At 36.4% G+C, this 25,169-nt stretch overlaps 1 protein-coding gene across 1 annotated transcript in view; it reads left to right on the top strand.

Moving 5' to 3' along the window:
- HNMT (histamine N-methyltransferase) overlaps positions 1–23,939 on the top strand; it is a 34,695-nt gene extending 10,756 nt beyond the window's left edge. Inside the window, exons 3-6 of the mRNA NM_001244561.1 lie at positions 11,362–11,469; positions 12,756–12,886; positions 15,552–15,645; positions 22,960–23,939. Coding sequence (NP_001231490.1) covers positions 11,362–11,469; positions 12,756–12,886; positions 15,552–15,645; positions 22,960–23,315 — 689 coding nt within the window. The 3' untranslated portion in view covers positions 23,316–23,939. The remainder of the gene's footprint in view (positions 1–11,361; positions 11,470–12,755; positions 12,887–15,551; positions 15,646–22,959) is intronic.

Here is a 25,169-nt window from a genome sequence, read left to right as displayed (position 1 = left end):
TGAAAGGTGCTTTCAGTCCAGAAAATCTGTGGTTTTATAAGAACCTACTAGAAAGAAGTACTCATTTCTCTAGAGTAGCGTGGCTAACACCATGCTTGGTTATATTGAAGAGGTGGAATTTAAATAGGACTTTGAGACATGCAGGTGGTTTTTAGTCTGGATTCTAATTGCCTTATAATTTGAAATTAGTAAGAACTGTTTTACTCATGTGCAGCATGAATAAAACTTACTCAATAACCAGAAGATTATAGACTCTAGCCAATCATTAATTTACTGGATTTAGGGCTGTCTACTTTAGGTAAACATAGTTTGGAGCCTCATATATAAAGTACTTGTTAAAGGCATTCATAACTATATTATTTTAAAGTAAACTATTCTCCATATATAAATTTACCAAAATAATTTGCCTCGTATTACATTTAAAACTTTCAGTGAACAGGGAAGTATTGTTAAGATAGACACATTAGAGTTGAGAAAGGTCAACATAATGACAACATTGGAACCACTGTCATTAAAACAAAAGTAAAAACAATTGTTTTGCTAACTCAATAAGGTTTTAAACAGGGAAACGGAATAATGAGCAGAGTGAAAACAAAACTACCATTATCTGCTACTTTTCTAAGTATAAATGTCTGTATACTTAGAAAAGCAAATAAACTCAGTTGTACAGCCATAAAATTAATAAGAATGCAGTAATGGCCTGATTCACGTAAAACAGGAAAAAAAGGCAATATAGTAGATCCACTTTTCTTTTTTTTTAACACGTGTTTTTCACATACAGCTTTGATTATTTACAGTGTACTAGAAAGTCCACGGTATGTGATTATCTCTAATTTTGCTGAAGGAAAAACTGTATCTTCCCAAGACCTTATACCAGTTCGGGATGCTGTCTCTCAGGTGGTAAATGTGCTTCTACTTGACATACACTATTGAATAAAATTTTGTGATTTAATACACACAATCATATAACCCTGGTGGAGCAGGTCTGTTGTCATCCCCATTTTATACTTGGTGAACCTAATCACAGATGCCACAAGGGGCTTTGTGGTCCTAGAGACTAGGGTCAATGCCCAGGGTCTTCTGAGGCTTTGTTTTTATTAATAACAAACTGATAGAAGTGGTGAAAAAACATTAGATTAGTGAGCCACTAATATATTCAATCCAAAATATAAGAAACCTACTTAAAGAAAAGTTCAAATTTTTACTGAGAACAATTTGGGAAGATTTAAAAATATGCAGTAGGGATGAGGTTACAGTGACATGAAAGCTTTTATGTACAAAAGGTAAGAGTAGGAAATGTAATGAAATTTTCCTGAAAGTAACCTGGCTTTATGTATCAAGAAAAGTTCTGATATTTATCTAAAGCACAAGGACCTTGTGATGCTTGTTAAAATATTGACATACTTGGTAAATAGCTAATCCCTGCCATGCCAACACAGCCCCAGCTGATGCTTCAGCTTCTCCTCATAGATTCTGTACATCCTCCCCACACCCTGTATCTCAGCCCCTCACCTCCAAGAGCTCCAGCAAAGGGATTGGACTTACCTGCTCAGAGGTCTTCTAAGAATATGCTAAAGTTCTTCAACCTGCATCCTATCTCAGGAGCTGACATCTGAGGTCTGTTCAGTTTTGCGTTAATATCACCAAAGACAAAGGATCTCATTCTAACCATTAATTCTGGTTTTTGGAATTAATCTGAGAAAAAATTTTTTGCACAATTCATGGTTCATTGCCAGATGCCTGATAATAGCAAAAAATTTAAAACTACATTATAAGTAACTACATATAAAAAACTATTTATAAAACTATATCTAAAAATGATCTCACCTGAGTAAAGAAAATTATTTGTTCAAAGGGGGAAAAAAAAGCAACAGGGAAAAACAAAACAAAACGTTAATGTTTACTTTCTAGTAATGAGATTTACTTTCTAATTTATACTTCTGTGTTTCTAGTTTTATATAGAATTAATTTTACAGCCAGAGACAGGAAAAACAAACCCAATTAAAATTATAATCTTATACTTGAAGAGAGATGAGTAGACTTGCTGACTTCTGACAGTTCCTTCAGCTCTTTAGCTGATGCCCAAAGCACTGTTCTGACACATGTTTTCATGACAATTTTCCTTTGGCCATATTTCACCAGTAATAGTATTATACCTGTACACATGCTTTAAGGACAATCTTGCCTATGTTGTAACTTCACAGAGCTTTTCTTCAGAGTCCGTAGATTCTCCCATTGCTGCTGCAAGGGGTGGTAGCCATGGCGATGAAGGTGCAGGTGATGTGGGTCAAGAGGATGGTGGGTGTCCACTCTCTGTTCCTTTAGGTACTTGCTTTTTATTCCACAAAGGCATCAGCCTTTCAGACTCTACTCACACTAGGGTATAAATGACTGATGGTTTTCCTCAGTGTTTTAACTGCTATTAGTGGGGCAGGCCAGTGGAGTGAAGGTGAGAAAACAGATCATGAGGGTTACTTGAGAAAGAGCATCAGAGCGCACCCGTGGGCATGTGTACTGATAATTGATGTAATCACACCAATTGCATGATTATTTTGGACTCCCTTTGCTAGTTCAAGTAGTATCAGCTCATAAATCCTGTCTTTGGGCATGAAGAAGGTAGAACAAAGTTGGCATTTTATTAAGGGTAATTCAATATGACTTAAACATCACAACATTATAGACATAGAGTTTACCTCTATGTATATGTGCTTAAGTAGCAAATGTCTGAATATTTAAAATGTATAGATTGAAAAGTAGGGCAAAATTCGGTCTTTTTTTCTTGAATTGTCTATTAAATATCTCTATACTTCAGTGTTCAGCATCCTTTGGGGCATTTTCTCTAAGTTTGTGTTTTATAGAACAATTTAGTTGCATGGCTTTTTTTAGGCCTTCTGCAGTTGCAAAGCATTCAGGCAGTATTGTTCTTAGGCCAACAGCCAGAAGACACATGAAAGCAAATGGCAATGCCCATTTGGCTCAGAATTTATAAGCCCCTTCCCAAGACCCTACAGCTATTTTAATATTCTATTCTCATCTTTCCATACTGACAGAACAGACTACATACTGAGGCCTCCAAGAGGGAGAAAAAGAAAGAGAGAAAAAGAGAAAGAGAGTGAGATTGAGAGAAGGGGGGTGAGAAGCATCTTCTCTGACCACATGGTATGAAACTAGAAATCAAACATGGGGGGCGGAGAATGAGAAAAAAATGACTACATGGAGACTAAACAACATGATACTAAAAAACCAATGGTTAAACAAGAAAATCAAAAAGGAAAGAGGGAAGAAGGAGGGGGAGAGAAAGAGCAAGAGAAAGAGAAGAGAAGAGACGTGATCTTGTCAAGAATCTTTTATCTTTTGTACTGAAGCTCAAAATCAGATTGTTCTTGCTCTGGTTGCAAACTCATAGCTGAAATCATTTTTTATCACTAAGCAGAGAGTTATCTGGGCAATTTTTCTCCCTAGAAACTATTGTGTCTGATATTCTAGTAGAGGGAATGAGGAAGATCATAATCTTAATGCAATGTGTAATAGAATAAAATTTTTCCTGCTGATAATCTAAAGAATTCACATATATTTTGATATGAGAAATGAAGCAAGAATAGGCAGAAATCAAATGGCTGGCGATACCTCAACCAGTCTTTAATCCTCAATTTTCTTAACCTAGAGGATGTTCTTATTTGGGGAAGCCCCAGGGTTCTCCACCTGGGATTTGTGTTTCATTTAATGTAGCTCAGTCAGAAAAACAAGCCATCATGCATATGTGATGAGTGTTCTTTCAAATTGTCATTGTATTATGGAGCTGCCCATTTGGAAAAGCAAATCTTCATTTCCTTCTTTCCCAGTCTCCTTTAGACTTCTCTTAAATGGTACCTTGTCCAGGGAGCTTACATGATCACCCAATTGAAAATCACAAAGCCTCCCCTCATAACTTCCCCCTTGCTTTTTTTTTTTTTTTTTTTTTTTTGCCTTGGCTTCCTCCATGGGACTTATCACCATCCTTAAAGGTTGAATATTTTTGTCTGTTTTATTCATTGCTGTGTCTCTAGTGTTCAGAACCTGGCTTTTAGTAGGTGCTCAAAAATATCTGTTGAATTAATGCATAGTAGCTTCAATTTATTTATTTTTGTCATTTGTCTTTTTAGGGCCACACCCACAGCATATCGAGGTTCCCAGGCTAGGGGTCAAATAGGAGCTATAGCCTCCAGGCTACACCACAGCCATAGCAACACAGGATCCAAGCCACATTTGAGACCTACACCACAGGTCATGCCAGTGCTGGATCCTTAACCCACTGAGCAAGGCCAGGGATTGAACCCATTTCCTCATGGCTACTAGTTGGATTCATTAACCACTGAGACATGACCGGAACTCCAAGTAGCTTCAATTTATTGAATTATTACCATACATCATGAACTGTGGTAAATTATCACCATATAATGCCTTTAACATTTACAATGACCCTGTGTCTTAGACTATATTATCTCTAATTTACAGATATGAAATTTAAAGGGCAGAGGTATTAACAAATTTGCATAAGATATTTCTGGGGAATGCTAAATTTGAGTTCAATTTTGTCTCTATAGCTTCCAACTTTTCCTTTTCATATTTTTTTTCCTTTTTAATCAAATGATTTGGATTTCAAGCAAAAAGGCAACATTCCTCTGCTATCTCATTAAATATATCCTTAAAGTTCAGGGGTTGGAGAAAAGTTGTCTAGAAGATAAGATCTCTACCCTTTCCCTTGTTTTTGAACTTTTTTTTTTTTTCCTTTTTAGGGCTGTACCTGTGGCATAAGGAGGTACCCAGGCTAGGGGTCGAATCAGAGCTGCAGCTGCCAGACTACACCACAACCACAGCAAGTTGGGATCTGAGCTGTGTCTGAGACCTGAACCACAGCTCTCAGCAATGCCAGATCCTTAACCCACTGAGCGAGGACAGGGATCAAACGCGCATCCTCATGGAGATTGGTTGGGTTTGTTACCACTAAGACATAATGGGGAACTCCTTGTTTTTGAACTTTTTATTTAAGTTGCATTGTCAGAGGTTCCAATTATATGCCCATCTTCAAATACAGACCTGAGGTATTTAAAATATGGTCCACATGAAAGCAAGATATTATAACCATAAAATTATCTGACTATAAAAATTAAGTAAAACACTCAGCTCAGAAAGGAGACATGGGAAGTCATTCTATAGTTGTTAATTTGACAAACAGACTAGTAGAAAAGAAAGAGATTTGTAAGGAAGGAGATCTTAAAATTTTAGTTTTCATTTAACTTTCCAAATCAAAAAGTCAACGTATATTGTTTGGTAGAAAATAGCACAGGGGTGGACAGAAGAAAAAAAAATATTAATAATAATAATAAAACAAAACAAAAATCCCACAAAAACAAAAAAACCTCCACAACCTAGCCTAGTAGAAAAAAAGTTTTTGATTCATGCTGATACATATTTGGATTTTCCTCATTTTGCCAAATTCCACATATTGATCAACTGATCAGTTACATCATCATAAAATGCCCAGTCTCCAAAATCACTAATTTGCCTTGGTGCTCACAAAAGGGGGTGGGGAAAGGAAGGGAAATAGGAAAAGAAAAGAAAAAGAAAAAAAGGAAGGATGGTATATTAGCATAGAGTTGCTTAATTATTATAATTTTTTCATTTGTCACAGGAAACTGTAGATTTTGTTCCAAAACTTTAGGAGGAAACTGATAATAAGGCTTTAGTTATTAACTCAAACAACTGTTGGCCTAAAGGCTTAGGATGTCAAAAAAAGTGGTTTGCAATTGTCAGAATTATGATCAAGTAATGCGTAATGAAAGATCATATGTGAAAGGAGATTAACTATAAAAATTAACAAGTACTGCCTTACTCCCCTTAAATGCTATTTTCTGGACCTCCAAGTTAAGATTCCCAGAAGGCTTTGGAATGCACAATAAGAGCAGCAGGGTGCTGGCTTCCACATGTCTTGTTTACCCTTGAATTTGTGGAGAATTTCTGAATTATTTGATCAATTCATTTCTAGTTTACTTTACCCTATTCTTTCAGCATGTTAGTTTGGCACTTGTGCTCTTTAAAAGCCTTTGTAGGGCACTTAACATCTGATACAGGAACACATTCATGATGTAATGGCTCCCACTCAGAAGGATGCAGCTGAGAAAGAACAAATGTCCTCCTTTTTTCTTTTTTCTTATTTTTTCATTATTTGCATCTCTTTACTGCTGACTCATGGTACTATAGGGTTTGATAACCCCTCACAAGTTTTTCAGTGATTGATGATCAAATCTGTTCACATGCTTTATCTAGCGTTTTAGAGTCCTTGATACTTTTTAACAAGCTCACTGGAATCAAGCCTTTGCTAGTGAATAAAACAAATGAAGGAAAGCGATAATTCAGACCACGGAACACAACGTTTTATCTGTGTTGCAAACTTCAGTCAGTTGATGTGCACTTTCTGTCTGAAGGGTACTGATGCTAATTCCAGGCTCTTTGGGAAAAAATTACGGAGGTAATCAGTCATTTATAGAAGTGTGAAAGATGCCTAGGAGTTAGATGAAGTGCAGAAGTGAGAGGAGAGTATTCCAGGCAGGCGAGAGAGCATGGGCAGAGGACAAAATATACGGAAGAACCATGATATATATATATATATATATAGGGGAAGGAGGAGAGAAAAGGGTGGAAATGCAAGAAATTCAGGGTTTCTAGAGCCAAGAGTATCAAAATAGGAAGTTTGAGAGATGAGAATAAGGAAGTAGGCAGGGTGGTTTGTGCTCAGTTAAGGAGCTTGGGTTTTATCCAGTTGATTAGTCATTAGAAGTTTATAAGCCAGGAAGTGATAGGCTTATGTAGCTCAGGGTTTTAAATGATTGTGGCTTTGAGGGTGATGAAGATTAGCAGTGATAGGTTGAATTTTTAGGATATTATTATAGTATTCCAAGAGATAGATAATTTGAGCCTGGACAAGGGCATTGCTTATAGGGATAGAATAGAGAAAGTAAAGAAACATTTAGCAGGAAAATTTATAGATGGCCCAGAGGAAGGATGAAGCAAAGAGCAAAGCTTGGGTGTCTAGATGGACAGTGAACATGATAGGTGATATATTAAGAAAGATTTGTAGCTAAATTTATTTATAACTGAATGCTAAATGTTTAGAATGTAATACTATAGACCATCTGAACTACTTCTCTATTGATTCTCTTTTGGGGGGAAGAGGTTTGTATAAATCATTTTTTAAAATGCATTTCTCTTATTTCTGAGTGAACCTAGAAAGCTAACTACATACGCTATGAGATCAAGGAATATATTGTCTTATGGGATATCTTTCTCTCTCTATCTGAATCTCACATAGGAAATAATAGAGTCTGTTATAATAACAAACATAACATAGATAATAAGTGCCTTATGAACATTGTTTGTTGTCTAATCCAGGATACTTTTCAGAGTAAGAGTGGAAGGGAGTGGGTAAAAGAAGTTAAAATTATAATTTTTTGAAATATTGATTGAACAAGTTGTTTTTATATTGGTCAATTTATAAAATCATTTTTTTTGTCATCAAAAGTTTACAAATAACAAATGTTGGCAAAGATGTGAGAAAAGGGACCTCCAGGAGTCATTTGGTGGGAATATAAATTGGTGCAGCCACTATGGAGAACAGTATGGACGTCTCTTAAAAAAAGACTAAAATAGAACTACCGAATGATCCAGCAATTCCAGTCCTGGGAATATATCCAAAGAAAAGAAAAACACTAATTTAAAAAGATACATGCACCCTAATGTTCATAGCAGCATTATTTACAATAGCCAAGACATGAAAACAACCTAAGTGTTCATCAAAAATGGATAAAGAGAATATGTGATGCATAAATCACAACACAATATGACTCAGCCGTAAAAAAGAATAAAATTCTGCCATTTGCAACAATGTGCATGGACTAGGGGGTACTTATACTAAGTGATATGTCAGACCAAGAAAGACAAATATTTGTTATCACTTAAATATGGAATCTAAAAAATAAAATGAATATAATAGAACAGAAACAAACTCACAGATACAGAGAACTATATAGTGGTTACCAGCAGGGAGGAAAAAGGACAAGTAGCAAGATAAGGGTAGGGGATTAAGAGTTACAGAGTACTATGTGTAAAATAAATCAGCTATAAAGATATGTACAGTACAGAGAATACAGACAATATTTTATAACTATACATGGAGTAAATATAAAAATTTTGAATCACTACATTGTACATCTGAAAACTAATATTGTAAACCATCTAAATCTCAACACAAAAAACTTTTTTTTTTTTTTTTTTTTTTTTTTGCTTTTTAGGGCCATACGTGTAGGATATGGAAGTTCCCAGGCGAGGGGTCGAATAACAGCTGCAGCTACCAGCCTATACCACAGCTACAGTAATGTGGGATCAGAGCCACGTCTGCAACCTACACTGCAGATTGGGGCAATGCCAGATCCTTAACACACTGAACAAAGCCAGGGATCGAACCTGCATCTTCATGGATACTAGTTGGTTTCATAACCTGCGGAGCCACAACAGAAACTCACACATACACACACACAAAACAACTTTTAATAATAGTTCTTTTGAAAGAAAGTATTTTCAAAAATAAAATTGCAATAATAATATTATCTTAAAAATAAAAAATAAAAATCTTGGGGAACAAAACCAGATGAGACATCAGTACCAGGAGCATAAAATACAACTGTCCCTGGCAAACAATAAGCATGGTCACCAAACTTAACGATGTTAGAACTGGATTTTACATGCTAGCTCCTGAGGAAATAATGTCGTTATCTCCTCTTGTTCATTCATTGCTGCTAGAAATCTAACAGTGAATGCACAGAAGGTTCACGTCCACACTTGGGTTTACAACCTAGAGGTTGTTGCGTAAACCTGTGGTTTCGATGTCTCAGTTGCAATTCTAACATTTTATCATTGTCCTAGGAGGTGGGACAGGGTGGCTCTGACTGTGGTAGAAGAATTCTGCAGGTTGGGGAAGTGACAAGTTAGGGGGATACTCTGGGGATATGCTAGATCCATTCTAACATGTGGGAAGATCCTGAATGTCAATGTCCACCTTAGAAGAGCTCTTCAAGCCCCAGGAAAAATGTTGCATTTCCACTCTCTGAATTATAAAATGTTAGATTTGGAATCCTCAGAACATATGATTTTTTTATTTAAAATATATAGCTAGGCTGATAGAGGCCAGAACAGAACTTTTGCCCTCTGGTCCTTTGGAGCAAGCTTGAGTCTATTTGTCATTAGCCCCACAGATTGTCCTATCAGCTTTTTGCCTTAGTTATCTTTGCTACACTTCAAAAATAATTAATGCAGAGAATAAGAAAAAAATCCTATGTCCTTTTAGTTTTTGGTATTTTCCTATTTCTTAGGATGAAGTAGTTAACGACCGTACACTTTGGAGTTAGACAAATATGCCTTAAACTTTGGGCATATTAATATTTCCTGAGTGTCAAATCACTCAGATCACCTTATCTGATTGGAAACAATGCTGTGGAGTTTGTGATAGCACTGTGGTCAGGATTAAGTGAGATTTTTCAAGCCAAGTGCCTCGCACAGTGTTTGACAAATACCAGGTGACCAATAAATGACAGCTAGAATTACAATTAAGGAAGGAATAAAAAGTTTCATGTTGGTGGGGACAGCTTTGGACAAAATTGTCACATAGGCTTTTTCATCCACCACTTCAGCTTCCTTCCCATGTCTTCTGCCTAACTCCACCCCAACTCGTCACCATCACCCATTACCAATATTTGGGACTCTCATTATACTATTAGAGCACCCTGTTTTCCTGGTCTAGCATCTTTTGTTCCTGACTTATCTTCCTCATCTCTTTCTTTTCAGATCTTTGAGTCTTATGGCTCTGCTTTTGTTGCCTGTCATATCTAACCTTAGAAAGGTTCTATTAATGCCATTTATGCCAAAATGTTAAAGACTAATGTCATTTTCATATGCTAGTCTTGCCAGCACATAAGTCTATTTTAGTGAAGGTCAACATCATAACTAAGAGAGTAAAAGTGCAAAACTTAATTTGGAGACATCAATAATAGGGAAGGAAGAGAGATTTTTAAAGAGAGGGACTCAATGATAACATTAAAAATAATGAACAGCTAACATTTATTGGGTGCCAACTCTATCTTGCACTGTGCTTTATATGCATTGCCTCATTTAATCCTTACAACCAGTAAATTCTGTACCATTATTATTGCTATTTTTCTGATAAGGAAGACATAGCTTGGAGAGATAAAGTAAATTGCCGAAGGTCATAATTCCAAGTGAATCAGAGGGGTTTGGACATTAAGTCTATCCACCTTGCCACCATCTCTCATAATCGCTGACAGGCTATATTTTCATCAGGGAGGGCATCTGTTTGCTCCTCTTATCATTATTTGCTAGTCTTGTGTGGTGCCCGGTGCATAATAAATAATTAATCATTGGTGCATGAATTAATAAATAAGAACCTATTCTGCTATAACCTCCTCTTCATTTGCCTCTCTAGGGTCACCTCTTGCTTGGAGGCTCTGCCTTGCCTAATACTCCAAACCTCTGAATCACATATACTCTTCTACTTCCTGATGTCATGCCTCTGTCTTCTTGTCCACTCTATGTGCAATTCCCATTTCCACAGATGTTTCCATGCTAACATCCACTTAACAGAGAACTTAGGAGTGATGTCCTGCCATGAAGCTTTCCATCCCCTCAGCCTCCCCTCCAATCCTCTCCCTCACTGCCTCCTTCCCTCTTCCCACCATAGCCCCACCCATCCAGGGTTCTCTCCATGTCTGTTTCTTTCACTAGACCATGGTGTTTTTGAGGGCACGGGTCTAAATATATTTTTATCCTTTTTTAATACTTGACATATTTTGTATCTGACTTATTTTTGGTATGCTTCTGGCCCAGCCTAATTTATCAATTCTAAAGCATTTTTTTCATATTTTAATATCTATGAAACTGACATACATCTTCTAGTTGATGAATCTTAAAATTATAACTGACTTTTTTTCTGATTTAGTGATATAAAAAGAAGGGTTGTATGCATCCTATATGTAATGGCATCTTAGATTTACTGGAATAAAAAATAGATATTAAATAAAGGTTACGTGAGTGAATGAATAAATGAATTAATAGCAGTCATAGCTCTTCTCAAACTGCGTTATGATTCCTACTTACAACCTAGCTGTTCTGCATTGTAGACATGGTGGCAGGGCAACAGCTGCGTATTATTCTTGATTTATGCTGGGCTGTCCTAGAAATAGTAAACTAGTTCAAATTATTCGTAATCATTTCTTTCTGGACTGAGGTGATCTGTTCCATATGCTTTTCTTCTAGGTGAAATTGATCTTCAAATTCTCTCCAAAGTACGGGCTCAATACCCAGGAATTCGTATCAACAATGAAGTTGTTGAACCAAGTGCTGAACAAATAACCAAGTACAAAGGTACCTATAACCCATGGTGCTCTATACCAAATCCTATTCTGAAAGGCTTGTCATCCCAGATGTGTTCTTGAATCAGTAATAACATAGTTACTATGGTATATTCTTTGTAAGCTTATTGGGAGAAGAACCTAAATAATTTGTTTTCTTGGCAGGCATGACTAAACAATGAAGAATATGAATAGTAAATAGAATTATTATTATTATTTTTCTACTGAAATCTCCATCTATCCCCTGGTCATCAACTATTATTTTTGATATATATTCTTAGACACAGAGTCATTAATTCATTCAGAGATATTTAAACAGAATCCCTGCCCTTAAAGGGCTTGCACTTAATTGCTTACAGCAGGAATCAGAAAACTTTTCTCTGAAAAGAGCCAAAGAGTATTTTAGATTTAGAAGGACACATGATCTATTACATCTTTTATCATCTCTGCCACTGAGGCACAAAGGCAGCTGTAGACTATACATATACTAATGAGTGTGGGTATATTGCAAAAAAAAATTAAGAAACATTAACATTTAAATTTTATATCATTTTTACCTATCATTAAGTATTTTTTTTTATTGTGTTCAACCATTTAAAGGTGTAATGGGGCATTCCCATTATGGCGCAGCAAGTTAAGAACCGGCCGTAGTCTCCATGAGGGTGTGGATTCAATCCCTGGCCTCACTCAGTGGATTAAGGATCTGGCATTGCTGCAAGCTGGGGTCTAGGCCACAGATGTGGCTTTGATTCACTGTTGCCATGGCATAGGCCAGCAGCTGCAGCTCTGATTCAGCCTGGGAACTTCCATGTGCTGCAGGTGTGGCTCTAAAAGGGGGGAAAAAAGTGTAATGGCATGAGATATGAAAGACCGAGCATGAGGTCAGGAAGTAGAGTAGTATTTTTAGCTTGCAATCTATTTAAAAATAGGTGGTGGGACAGATATGGCCCATGGGCTGTGGTTTGCTGTTTCCTTGGTTACAGAATTGCATCACCTGTTTTACTTAGTTTTCCAGTAAAATCACCAATTGATTCTGCATTAATACTGAGATAATGGTACCTATGTCTGATCAGGATTCTCACAATTATTTCTTACTGACTCTTTTATTCCTCCCTAATTTCATTTAATACTAGGGAAAAACAAGGATGAACTATCTGGTCTTCTGGACTACATAAAAAAGAAAAACGTGCTTTATATCTGTTATGTATATATCATTGATTGCATTAAAATTCTAAATGGAAATGGGTTCCAAATTTGCAATTAAAATTGATGGTGTGCCACCTTTTCTCTGTATTTTAGAGCTTGTAGCCAAGACATCAAACCTCGAGAACATAAAGTTTGCCTGGCATAAGGAGACATCATCTGAATATCAAAATAGAATGATGCAGAAAAAAGAACTTCAGAAGTGGGACTTTATTCATATGATTCAGGTAAGAAATATTTATTGTTATATACACTCAGGAAAAAGGATTTTTCATAAATATTTCAGAGTGCCTAATAGTCTAATTTTAAAAAGAAAAATAAAAATCTGATTTCTGATTTGACAAATAAGCATTATCTGTCCAAATTGAGGATAAAGATGTTAATTACACTAAGAGATTCTCTGTAATATTCAAAAGGCCAGTTCTCTCTACTCAAAATACCTCCATAGTTACTGATTTTTTTTCATTGCTGGCTTAATTTTTGTAGGATTGATAGTTCATAGATAGTTCACTGTAACACATCCAGTAACAGTTCTCCAGTAACTCTAATGGTCTGGATGGACCAATGTCCTAAGGATTTTCTGAATCTTCTTGCTTCTGCCTCCTGTTGATGACCGGACTAGCATGCATATGACAGCAGGGGCAAGCTGGATGATTCCTCAGGTTAACAAAATGTTACGCATATCAGTCACTCTTCTTTAGGAATTTATTTCCATGTCCAGCACGGATGGGTGTTTCTTAGAAATACAATAGTGTGTTTCTTAGAATTACAATAGTGTGTTTCTTGGAAAGGGGGTGACTATTCAGTAGATGGCATGGGGACATATTTCCAGAGGTCATTGTATCTAGAGGGCTTAGAGGTGTATAGACTTTGGGTCTTGGCTACCATTAGAAGATGTATATATTTTGGAAATATCATGATTTCCAAAATATGAACAACAAAATGTTTTTTGCTTTCTCCAGTCCATAAGTACAATCACCTGAAAAGGGGTAAACTTTAAAAAATCTTAGGAATAAATGACTACAGTTTTGGCACATCCAGGTAGTCCTACATCTCTGCTTCCTTAGCATATGGAATCTTTTACCTGTAAGGGACTGTTTAGCATTGTCCAGCAAACCTACGATGTTTCTCTACTAGACTTACTTTCCCACCTTTTCATACAGTTGACCCTTGCACAGCACAGGTTTGAACTGAATGCATCCACTTACATATGGATTTTTTTCAATAGTAAATACTACATGACTGGATGAGGAACCCCAGAAATAGAGAAAACCATGTACAGAGAGGGCCAACTCTGTTATGTATGGATTTTTGACTGCATGGAATGTTGGTATCTGTAATCCCTGCCTTGTTCAAGGGTCACCTGTATAACTGCTTCATACGTCCCTCTCTCTCCTTACCTCTCCTCTAATCCCTTCCTTGTCACTCATTTCCAATGGATGAACTCAGTTCTACTCTGTAGCAAAAAGAAAAACCATCAGGTGGAAAATCATCTTTTACCCTCCAAGTTTGTAAATGTGGTTGCACCTGTACCCACCATTTCTTTCATCTTACTACAAAAGCCTCCCTTGATTAAATCCAGTCCCTCTGCATGTAATCTGGATCTCATTCTTCACCTATTATAAAATGTTGCCACTTCAGAGATCATTCTCCAGGTTCTCTCAAAACCCCCATGTTCATTTGTTCTTTCTTACAGCAACTCTGCCTCCTCTGCATTACTATTCTGTTCCTCTCTGTCTCCTCTGCATTTTTCTGTACTATGTCTCTGCCTCACTATGGTACATTACAGTCCTAACACTCTCATGACATCCTTGCAGCTTACTATTCATAGTCAACTGTAGAAAATCTTTGATTACTAGATCAAATTTCAGAGCATCTGCTATGACCTGCCTACTCTTTTTCAGCCAGGTCATGTCATAGCTTGTTAGTCATCCAATGGATTAGCCGCAACTGGGTGCCTATCTGTGTATGGTCTCTGTGGTGAACAGCGTGGAGTGACATGGTACTGACTGTGGTCTCTGAGGAAGCACAGGCCATGTGCCAGTCTATTTTATTTCATTCATTCATGTGAGAGGGACATAGGTTAAGTGGCTTTTGTTTTATGCAATACATTCTATCAGAGCATCTACATAAGATACTGAATTTTTGTCCAAGAGAGCTGAAGATGAGATACAAGAAGTAAGTATCTATGGAGGTAGATTTCAGGGATGTAAGCCATTAAGGAAGAATTTCCAGTGCCAGTGTAGAATACCAAGCTTTATCTGTGTTGGGTGGAGACTTCTCCCTGCATTTCATCAGAGACTGTTCAGAGTTATTAAAAATGGATGGGCTGATTCCTCTCTCCTTGTGACTACACATGTAACCTTAGGCTTTATCCAGTCCATTTTTCTAGAGAATCTGTCAACATCAAAGCCTGTCACATTTTCTGTGATTTAAAAAAAGCATCTGCGAACATATGGTGAAGCTAGTGCAAAGGGCTTAATTTTAAAGCAATGTTCCATGAAATGGGGTCTGTTTTTATGGTGCCGGCACTATTTTCTCCCTGAAGAACTACAATTCACAAAATATAGAGTAAGCATAGAATGAACACCACCCATGTGGAGTGGAGACTAAGTGTCCCAAGCTATCAATCTGTGTTATTGAAGCCAGAAAGAGTAAATTCAAAATTATTGGACTCTAGTTGAATGAATTTCATAGTTTTCCCTCTCCCTCAATATTTTCTCACATGATTATTCTCTCCATATAACATCTTTAATTTTTAAATTTCTTAAGTGTTTTATTGAGTAAAAATCCTCTCAACTTGAAAACTAAACCTTCTAGGGAATATCTAGTCTCAGCAACCAAGACATTGATATAGAAAAGTGTCCTGTTTCTCTTTTCCTTCATTTCTAGATGCTGTATTATGTAGAAGATATTCCAGCCACCCTCAAGTTCTTCCATAGCCTCTTAGCTAGTCATGCTAAGATTCTCATTATTCTTGTGTCAGGTAAGTTATTTTCCTTCAGCCTGAATTTTCAAACAGCAGTAGTGCATGTACGCATGTGTTTGAAGGCATCTGGTGTATTTTGTCTTCATTATGCAATTCTTGACTTGGCTACTGATCAGACTCAATTCATTAACACAGTATTAGGAAAGTCCTTCACAACAGTTCTCAATTTAGGTGTTCTGGTGGAATTAAATGTCGGTTTATTTCTTCCTCTTGGGAAAATTTGTCTTTGTGGTCTATATAAGTTATTTTTCATATAACATACAGCAAATATAACTGACAGGAGTTTTTCTAATGAGACTGAAAATAGTAAATATTTCTATTTACCTCCTTTTTGTCCCTTGAATGTCTCTCTCCCTTCTGTGATGTTTATTAATAAATAAAATAAAGATTTAAATATTTGGGATACTTTTCATATTTGATTAGTTTGCATTTCGAGAACCAATATCAATGTTGTTTATTATAGGTCTTCTCAAATAATTATTTTAAAAAATGGTTCACTTGTTTTGTGTTGTTATGTTATTTCTCAAAGAAGGTACTTGATCACATTAGGTTGCTTGCTTCCAGTGACATAATAAGTACTACACAGAGGACATAAGTAAACAGATTTAGCAAATGAAACATTGACATTGTTGAGTTCATTAATTCATTAGTTCTTTCATCCAGTAATATTTATGGATTGTCCACATGGTGTTAGGCAGGTTGGCTCTAGACATTCAATGGCCTCTATCTTCCTAAGCTTATACCAGACCCCATGCTCAAAAACCATGTCACAAAATTCATTTTTTCTTAAATACGAGGCATTCCTCTTACTTAAGGATGGCAAACATGGTTGTTGCCTATAATCTTGGGTTTGAACTCATGTGGGAGTATGGAAAATGAGAGTTCCTGTATACAACCTCTTACCAAAGAGAACATTTGATATACTATTTTAATCTCAGGTTAATTTAAAATACTGATTTTATGTGGGAAAGCTCTATCTTCCCATTTAGAAGGTCTTATGTAAATTGGATGTTTTCCACTACACTCTCTCTAAATTAAAACACTTGGGTAAAGCATGTGGTACTGCATTTAGGAATACAAAGTAAATTTAACTATCAACACTGAGGGCAGTCTATTCTTAATAATCTCTGTTAATAATACAGGAACAGTGTTTTAGACATAAATAGTAATTCATCCAGATGTCATATATGTTTGATTTTAGAATGTACTTCATATCAAATGCAGATCCACTATTATTTATATTTGGTTTATTCTTAAATATTTTCAGAAGTTAAGTACTTGATTGCCAGAGGCAGCTTTCTGTGAGTCTAGGCCTGCCAATAAGAAAAAGCCAGCCTAAGGTTTAGTCAGTGGCACAAAGAGCCTGCAAGCAACTGAGAATGGACTAAGTGTCCTTATGAATATAATATTCTGATGGCTATGCCATGAATCCATTAATAGAATCCATGGTTTATTGGCATCAGGATATGTCCAAACCAAAACAGGCTCAGTGAAATGTTTCCATGAAAACAAGAATGCTGAGGCACTTCCTAGCTGTGAACTTGGTCTGTGAGTACTAATTTATACAGAGGCTATTTCTGAATAATCATACCTACATTACATGGCATAAATGCACATATATGGTTCATATGTACTATGAATATATATAGACATATACATACACATATACGTGTACACACACATATATACACACACACATTCATGGGGAAAAATCAAATAAAAACCAGTTTGTACTATGTATGTATATACATATATATACACATACATATATATATATATGTACAAAAATACATACACACACACACACACGTTCATGGGGAAAAAAATCAAAAACCAGTTAGTTTTTTATGAAAAGAAGTGTTTTGAGTCAAAAATTACTCATTCTGTAGTTTTATGGTGGAAACATTTTACTAGGTTTTTCAGTACACAGCTTACAATTCTTCATTACCACACACACTGTAGGAGACAGGTATCCCAAAGAGGAAAACATTACTAATAGATAATCCTCTTAGCTCAGTTCTTTCCCTAAGATACCAACTCCTTACTTGCCCCTTCTACCCCTCTTATTTGTTACATAGAGCAGCTTAACTCCCTTTTTCCTCTACCTCTTGGCCCTAGATAAACCTGTGCACCTATAAACCTATCTTAACAACAATATATTTCTCTGAGATAAATTCTTTTGGCCCTTCAGTGTATGGAAGTGGCCGCAGTTTCCTTTTTTGAGAATAGCAATAATTGCTTTGTGGCATTAATAAAGCCAACCCAAATATATGAGAAAAATATATGAGAAAAACAGATCATGGTCAGTTTCCGACAGTGAAAACAAATCACAAGAACTTTCCACTCACATCTGCCTTCTATTGTTGTCAATCAACATGTACAGAATTGATCCACGTATTTATTAGTCACTTTTAATTTTGACGTTATCCCTTCAAATCTCTATTTGCCAGACCAGTCTGTAGGTATCAGACAAGTCTGAGAAAGCTCCCCAGGTCATCAGAGGTACCTGATCAACTTCTCACCTTAACCCCATGTAAAAACCATTGCCCTGAACTTCCACTCAGCCCACATTACAATTCTTGAAACCCCATTCTCCATACTTGCCCAATGAAAACTTTCTTTAAACTTGAATATTACCCTAAAACACCTACACCAAAACTGTTCACCCTAGGCTCTGTTTTTATCATGTTTATTGCAATTACTTTCTAAATGGGATTTGCTTCCTAATTACCTAGCGGTAAAGAAGCCTGGTTGTGTATTTCCTTTTTTTCAGTTTGACACTACCATCCATAGCCTCATGGAAATATAGCAAACTGAGGGCTCGCTGCAGGCAGAGTCAGATAAGCCTAGAACTAATCACTAAATTAAACTTCTAAGAGCACTTAATGGAGCCAGTATCTCATCTAGGCAGATAATGGCATGTCTGGATTACCATCTTGCTTTAGAGGGTCCTTTTAAGTATGCCACATAGCTAAAGCCCCTGCCTGTCCATCCCAGTCCAACAATGACCTATTACTGAGTGGCCGAGTTATCTCTCTGAATAGACCAAATTACTCAGTTATTTGAGCACCATATGGACATCCATTTTTGTAATTTATTAGGCTGTAAAATAATGAAATGTGGGGTCAGTTTCTGGATTTAATTATACAGGGCACCTAGCATGGTTAAAGTGTCAGGTGTGTTCAGCATATTCAAACACAGCCTGTACTCTCAGTCCTGAGCCTGAGCTGGCTTCATAGGATAGTCTTGGTATAAATTTGATTCATTCAGCTTTTATTGAGCTCCTATAATCAGTCACTGCTAAGCTGTGAGGTTGCAAAGATGTCTATGACTATTATTCCTCCCTCCCCCCTTTTTTTTTGGTGGCACCCATGGCATGCGGAAGTTACCAGGCCAGGAATCAAACCCATGCCACTATAGTAACCAAAGCTACTGCAGTGACAATGCCAGGTATTTAACCCACTGAGCCACAAGGGAACTCCCACTCCTCCGCTGCCTTTGAAAGGCTCCTAATCTAAGGGAGGACTCAGAGATGTAATCACTTTCAGCAATGTGCTAATTTCCTATCAGAGGCATATGGAGAGTATAAGGAGAATTCCCGGAGAACAGAGGGCTCTGCCTCTTTTCTCTAGCTCCAGGTCTTTGTAAAGCCCTTGTCGCCTAGAAGAAGAAACCCAGTGAATATGTTTGAATTGAACTGAATAATAGTTTATTATTTCTGTTTCATAATATCCTAACTACAACTAGTTCTGAGTGGCCATCCAAAAAAGAGACCATGTTTAGCTACAATTTACTGCATGAGAGACATAGAATCAGAGAAAATAGAAAGTTCTGGAGATGTGAAGATGTATTTAATAAACAGGAATAAAAAATTCAATAAAGAAGAAATGCATGTCATGTATGCACACACACATACACAGTACATACACACTGAAATAGGCAGACAAAAGCAATGAAGGGTAGGCAAGTGAAACTAATTAGGAAAAGGAAGAGAAATTGAAATCATAATTAAACGACAGTATTTTACTAGTCAGCCTATTTGAATTCATGTTGCTTGAGGGAAAAGAAGCTTTCCTCAGGTTTCTAAGTATCCATTAAAGAATTAGCTCAGCTCAGTAAACATTCATTTATTTATCATGAGCAGAAGTTGATGATTATAAAGATAAAAGATTTGATTTGGGGATGAAAAAGAAGAGTAATAAGAAGATGTGGATATTTTTTAAATGAAGAGTATCGCACCCTAAAATAATGTCAGTGGTGTACTTTTTCTGCAAATGTAGTAGCTAGGGATTAGTTGGGAGAGTTGCTAATTAAAATGCAACTTATCTGGTTAAGGGAGATTAGCCAGAAGAAGATCAGTGAAGTTTTCTGTCATGCTCTCTCCTTATCTAAGGAAGGAGGCAAATCATGGTGTGTTATTTTTAATACAGTGGGGAAAAAAAGGATCTGGTTTATATCATGTTGAAAACAAAAGTAAAACTATATGTTGTGCCCACTGAGAGCCATTATGATAACGCATTAGTCAGAAAGTGTATAATTGCTTAGCTCAGAAATGGCACCAAGTCACATAACACTGACACCAGCAAATTCTCCGCAATTAGTATTGGTTCTTTTTCCTCTGCCAGGTCTAAAATAATAATGATGATGATAACAGAGCCTCTCCTCAAACACTGAAATATCTGTTTTCTTGTAAAGTCTCGTTTGTAGGCAAATTCTTATTTGGGCAGACAATCACTATTTTTGGAATGAAAGATTTTTTAATACATACTCATGGCCTCATTTTTTTTTTCATTGAACTGAGGTTTCATCTTTTTCTGCTTCTTTCCAATTTTACCTTCTCCTAGAGCTTATCCTACAGGCATCACTTCCTCTTCTGAAATACCAGTGGAATATCAATTATCTGGGCTATTTATTATTTACCATTTTCGGCCTTGGATATTCTCTTGTTGAGTTAAATCAGGAGACTTTAGCCAAGCCTGTGGATGACCTCAACATCCTATAATTATATGCAAAACTGTGTGGCTATGTAGTGTTTGTATACTTTCTGGAAGAGTCTGATTACTTTCATTATATCATAAAGCAGCTTTCAGAACCTAAAATGTTCATGACTTCGAAATCGTGACTTTTAATCCCGGAGACTCATAGAAAATATAGGTTCGCTCTTATATTGCTTTGGCCAAGTCCAACTTAATTTCCTAACACTTTAGCAATGTTTTTGTGCCAGTCTTGGTTCTAAGTGCCCTACCTTATTAACTTAGTGAATCCTTGGAAAAATGCTATGACTATATTCTGTTATTATCCCTGATTTACAGGTGACAAAACTGGGGCACAGGTTCCCTAAGCTAGTAGGAGGAAAAGCTAGGCTTCACACTCAGCATGTTAGGCTTTAGAGACCATTCTTAATTACTGCACTGTATCCACTGTGTACATATCCACTGATATATTCGCATATCAGAAGGTCTATAAATAGTTGCTCTTCTTTAGCTTTATTATTATTCCTAGAGATTTCTGAACAGCAAGTTTGTTTTTTCACAGTCTCAAGATTACAACTAGTAGAAATACATTATCAAGTTAATTCTATACAATGTTCATTTATTTTTTAAGTACTTACTACACATTGGCCATGTGCTTACCATCGTGCAATGATTCACTTCATTTGTCTCGTTTCATATTTGCAGTTGCATTTGGGGTAAGTATAGTTATCCCCATCTTATGGATGAGAGAGTAAAATAAAAAACCTTATCATTCATGAACTGTCAGAAGAGTCTAACCTATATTTCTCTCCCTTCCAATGCTGCATCTCTTAGCTTCTATACGGGGCCTGGTTTTTAATTAAATACAATAGACATTGCTGAAATATCTTATGACGTTGAGGACAAAACTGTTAGGAATCAACCTACCTGTTGCAGTCCAAGGCAGCATTTTGAAAGTGTATAGACATGAGAGGCGACCCCATCTTTGGAATGAGTAAATTATCATAGTATTTGCTCTATTTTCTGTGTTCTTTCTTTCTATTTCAGTGCTTACTTTTAGATCCTTTCCTCTTAACCAGGCTAACACAAACAACTATTTTCCTTCTATCACTGCCTGAATGTCCAACAGGTATCACAATTTACTATTTCCAAAACCAGATGCCTGATGATACATTTAAAAATATGCCTCCTGGATGCAATTAGAGTTTTTTTTTTTTTCATTCTTCAGAGTGGTTTTATTAATTTACAGTGTCATTAGCCCTTTTTTATAATGTTTTTTATTTTTTTCATTATAGCTGGTTTACAGTGTTCTGTGAACTTTCAACTATACAATTAGAGATTTTCATACTAAGTAAGTTAGAAATAGAAAGTCAAATACCATGTGATACCACTTATCTGTGGAACCTAAAATATGGCACAAAGGAACCTATCTGCAAAACAGAAACAGACTCACAAACATGGAGAACAGACTTGTGGTTGCCAAGGGGGAAGGGGGAGGGAGTGGGATGGATGGGGAGTTTGGGGTTAGTGGACACAAACTATTACATTTAGAATGCGTAGACACAGTTCAGATCCAGAGTTGCTATGGCTGTGGCATAGGCGAGCAACTGCAGTTCCGAGTGTACCCCTAGCCTGGGAACCTCCATATGCCTCAGGTGCGGCCCTAAAAAGAAAAAAGAAAAAAAAAAGGAAGAAGGAAAAAAAGAAAGAAAGTGAATTAAAATTAAACTATACTTGAAATTCCTTTCCTTAGTCATGCTAGCCACAGTTCACATGCTCCATGGCCAGGAGTGCTATTAGATAGCACTACAGTGGCTTCCCATCTTGCCCATATGATTGAGCATACAATCTACCCCCTCCACCACCCATCTAACCTCATTTCTTTCCATTTTCTTCTTAATTCACTCAATCCAATCTCATTGGTTTGCTGGCATGTTCTTGCTTCAGGTCCCTTGCATTTGCTCTTCTTTCCACCTGGAATAATCCTCCCTCTAACGTCTACATGGCAGGCTGGCATTTCTCTGCTCAAGTGTGACATTATTAGAAAGATGGTTGGTGATCGCTCAAAATAGAGCAGCCACTCATCCAATGTCTCATTCCTCCTCACTCTTTGCTCTGATCTGTTTTTCATTAACACTTGGTAGCATCTGATTTATTTGCTTATTTAACTTCCTCTTCCCGACCCCCTACACTCCTTGAACTGAGCTACAAAAGGCAAGAATCTTTTTTTTTTTAATTCACTGCTGTATTCCAAGTATCTAGTGTCCTGCTTAACAGAGTAGGTATGTTGGGGGCGGGGGAGAATAATTGAAAGCATGAACTTTGTTCTGCTACACAGGAGCCAGTGGCTGGGACAAGCTATGGAAAAAGTATGGATCTCGCTTACCCCGGGATGACCTCTGCCAGTATGTCACATCGTCTGACCTCACTCAGATGCTGGACAAGTTGGGGATTAAGTATGAGTGTTATGACCTTCTATCCACCATGGACATATCTGACTGTTTTATTGATGGCAATGAAAATGGAGACCTGCTCTGGGATTTTTTGACAGAAACCTGCCACTTTAATGCAACAGCACCACCTGATCTCAAAGAAGAAATTATGAAGGATCTGCAGGAACCTGAATTCAGTGTAAAGAAAGGGGGAAAGGTTCTTTTTAATAATAGTCTGAGTTTCATAGTAGTTTGGGGATAAATATCCATCATGAGAATGTATTCAAAAATTGTATTTTGAGCAGCGTTGATCATTCACTTATTTGTGTATTAAAATTATAAATAAATCTCATAATATAAACAGAGCATTTTATCTTATATGTAAAATCTAGAAAATTCCAAGACATTCTTGGACTTTCATGTAGAATCATCTGTTACATTATTGGTCTTATCCCATCCCTTTTCCAGGTAAATAGACTACATACAACATAATCTGGAAAATGAGGCAATTAACTTTCATGAGCTTATTGACAATAAAATCCTTTCCATTTGTTGATTGTAATGGAATTTCCTAGTATACTACTAGAATATATGCTATGGATTTTAAAAATACTAGTAAAGTATTTACTTATTGATATCTAGGGTATTAATAAAAATTTATTGATTGATTTTCCCCTCTTGAGAAAGAAGTATTTGTCAATGTACATTATTTTACTGTGGTTTCTGTCATATTTTTATTGATTGCTAAAAGTAAGCACTTAGAATGTTACAAAATTAACTCTTTGTCATGTGTTGTTATTTCCTCCCATTTTGTTTTCTCCTTTCATTTTGTGTTTGATTTTGTAGTATTCTACTTTTTTGATATACTAAAGTTCTTCTATTTTATTCAAATTTAGTTTTTTCTTTTTTTAATTTCTGAGTTTCTGACACATTTTAAATGGTCTTCTAAAACCAAGATTTTAAAATATCAAGATATAATAACATTATAGTTCCACCATAAAAAATCTTTGATATGTTTGATATTTACATAAGTATAAAGAGTTGAGAACAAGCTGATTTTTATCAAAAAGATAACCATCTATATCAACACAATTGCCAAAAAAACTCCACTGACTTAAAATACATCTTTTATCTTTACTAAATTTCTAGAAAACACTTGAGTCTATTTCAAAATTCTCTAGACCCTTTTATCCTTCTAAGATTTCCTCTAAGGTCGAGAATTATCTTTAACAGTAGGATTTCAGGGGATTTTTGAAAACTTCTTGATAATCTTTATCTTTAACAATACGTATCTGGAGTTCCCATTGTGATTCAATGGGTTGAGAACCCAACTAGTATCCCTGAGGATGTGGGTTCGATCCCTGGCCTCACTCAGTGGGTTAAGGATCCAGCATTGCCACAAGGTGCAGGATAGGTTGCAGATGTGGCTCAGATGTGATGTTGCTATGGCTATGCCGAAGCTAACAGCTGCAGCCCCCTTTCAACCCCTAGCCTGGGAACTTCCATATGGCACAGGTGCAGCCATAAAAGAAAAAAATAATAAACATCTATCATTCTTACAGAACAGAACATCTCTAAGTAATTAAGTAAATTTATAATTAATAAATATGTGTGTGTATGTGTGTGTGTGTGTGTATATATATATATAAACTAAGTAAATAATCACTACTTCTTGTTAGAAATAGGACAAAAGTAAGGTTTTACTGAAGAGCTCATGGACTCTGATTCTCCCAGTGATGAAGCTTTCAAAATAGCATGATATATATACACTCTTTCACATCACAGAGATACCACTTAATGCTGCAGAATAGTCACTGAAAAGAGTTAATGCCCCTCCCTGAGGCCCACGGACTACACTGGAATACAGAGGCTATTTATGCCACCAAATTACCAAGCTTTATTGTTTATAATAAGTAAAATTGACTTGCATTCCTCTTCTTGGACAATTTTATCAATGTTTTTTGAATTATAAATTCCAACAAATGAAATGACAGTTATCTAATCAGATTCTTGACTATAAATCCTGAACCATTAATCATACTGATACGTACTACTGACATAGGAAATCCGTGAGGCAGGCACCATTGATGGGTATGGACCATGACGACCTTGAACG

This window comes from Sus scrofa, chromosome 15 (assembly GCF_000003025.6).
Source record: "Sus scrofa isolate TJ Tabasco breed Duroc chromosome 15, Sscrofa11.1, whole genome shotgun sequence".
Lineage (NCBI taxonomy): Eukaryota > Metazoa > Chordata > Mammalia > Artiodactyla > Suidae > Sus > Sus scrofa.
Note: the sequence above shows the minus strand (reverse complement) of the source record. Positions and strands in the feature narration are given on the sequence as shown.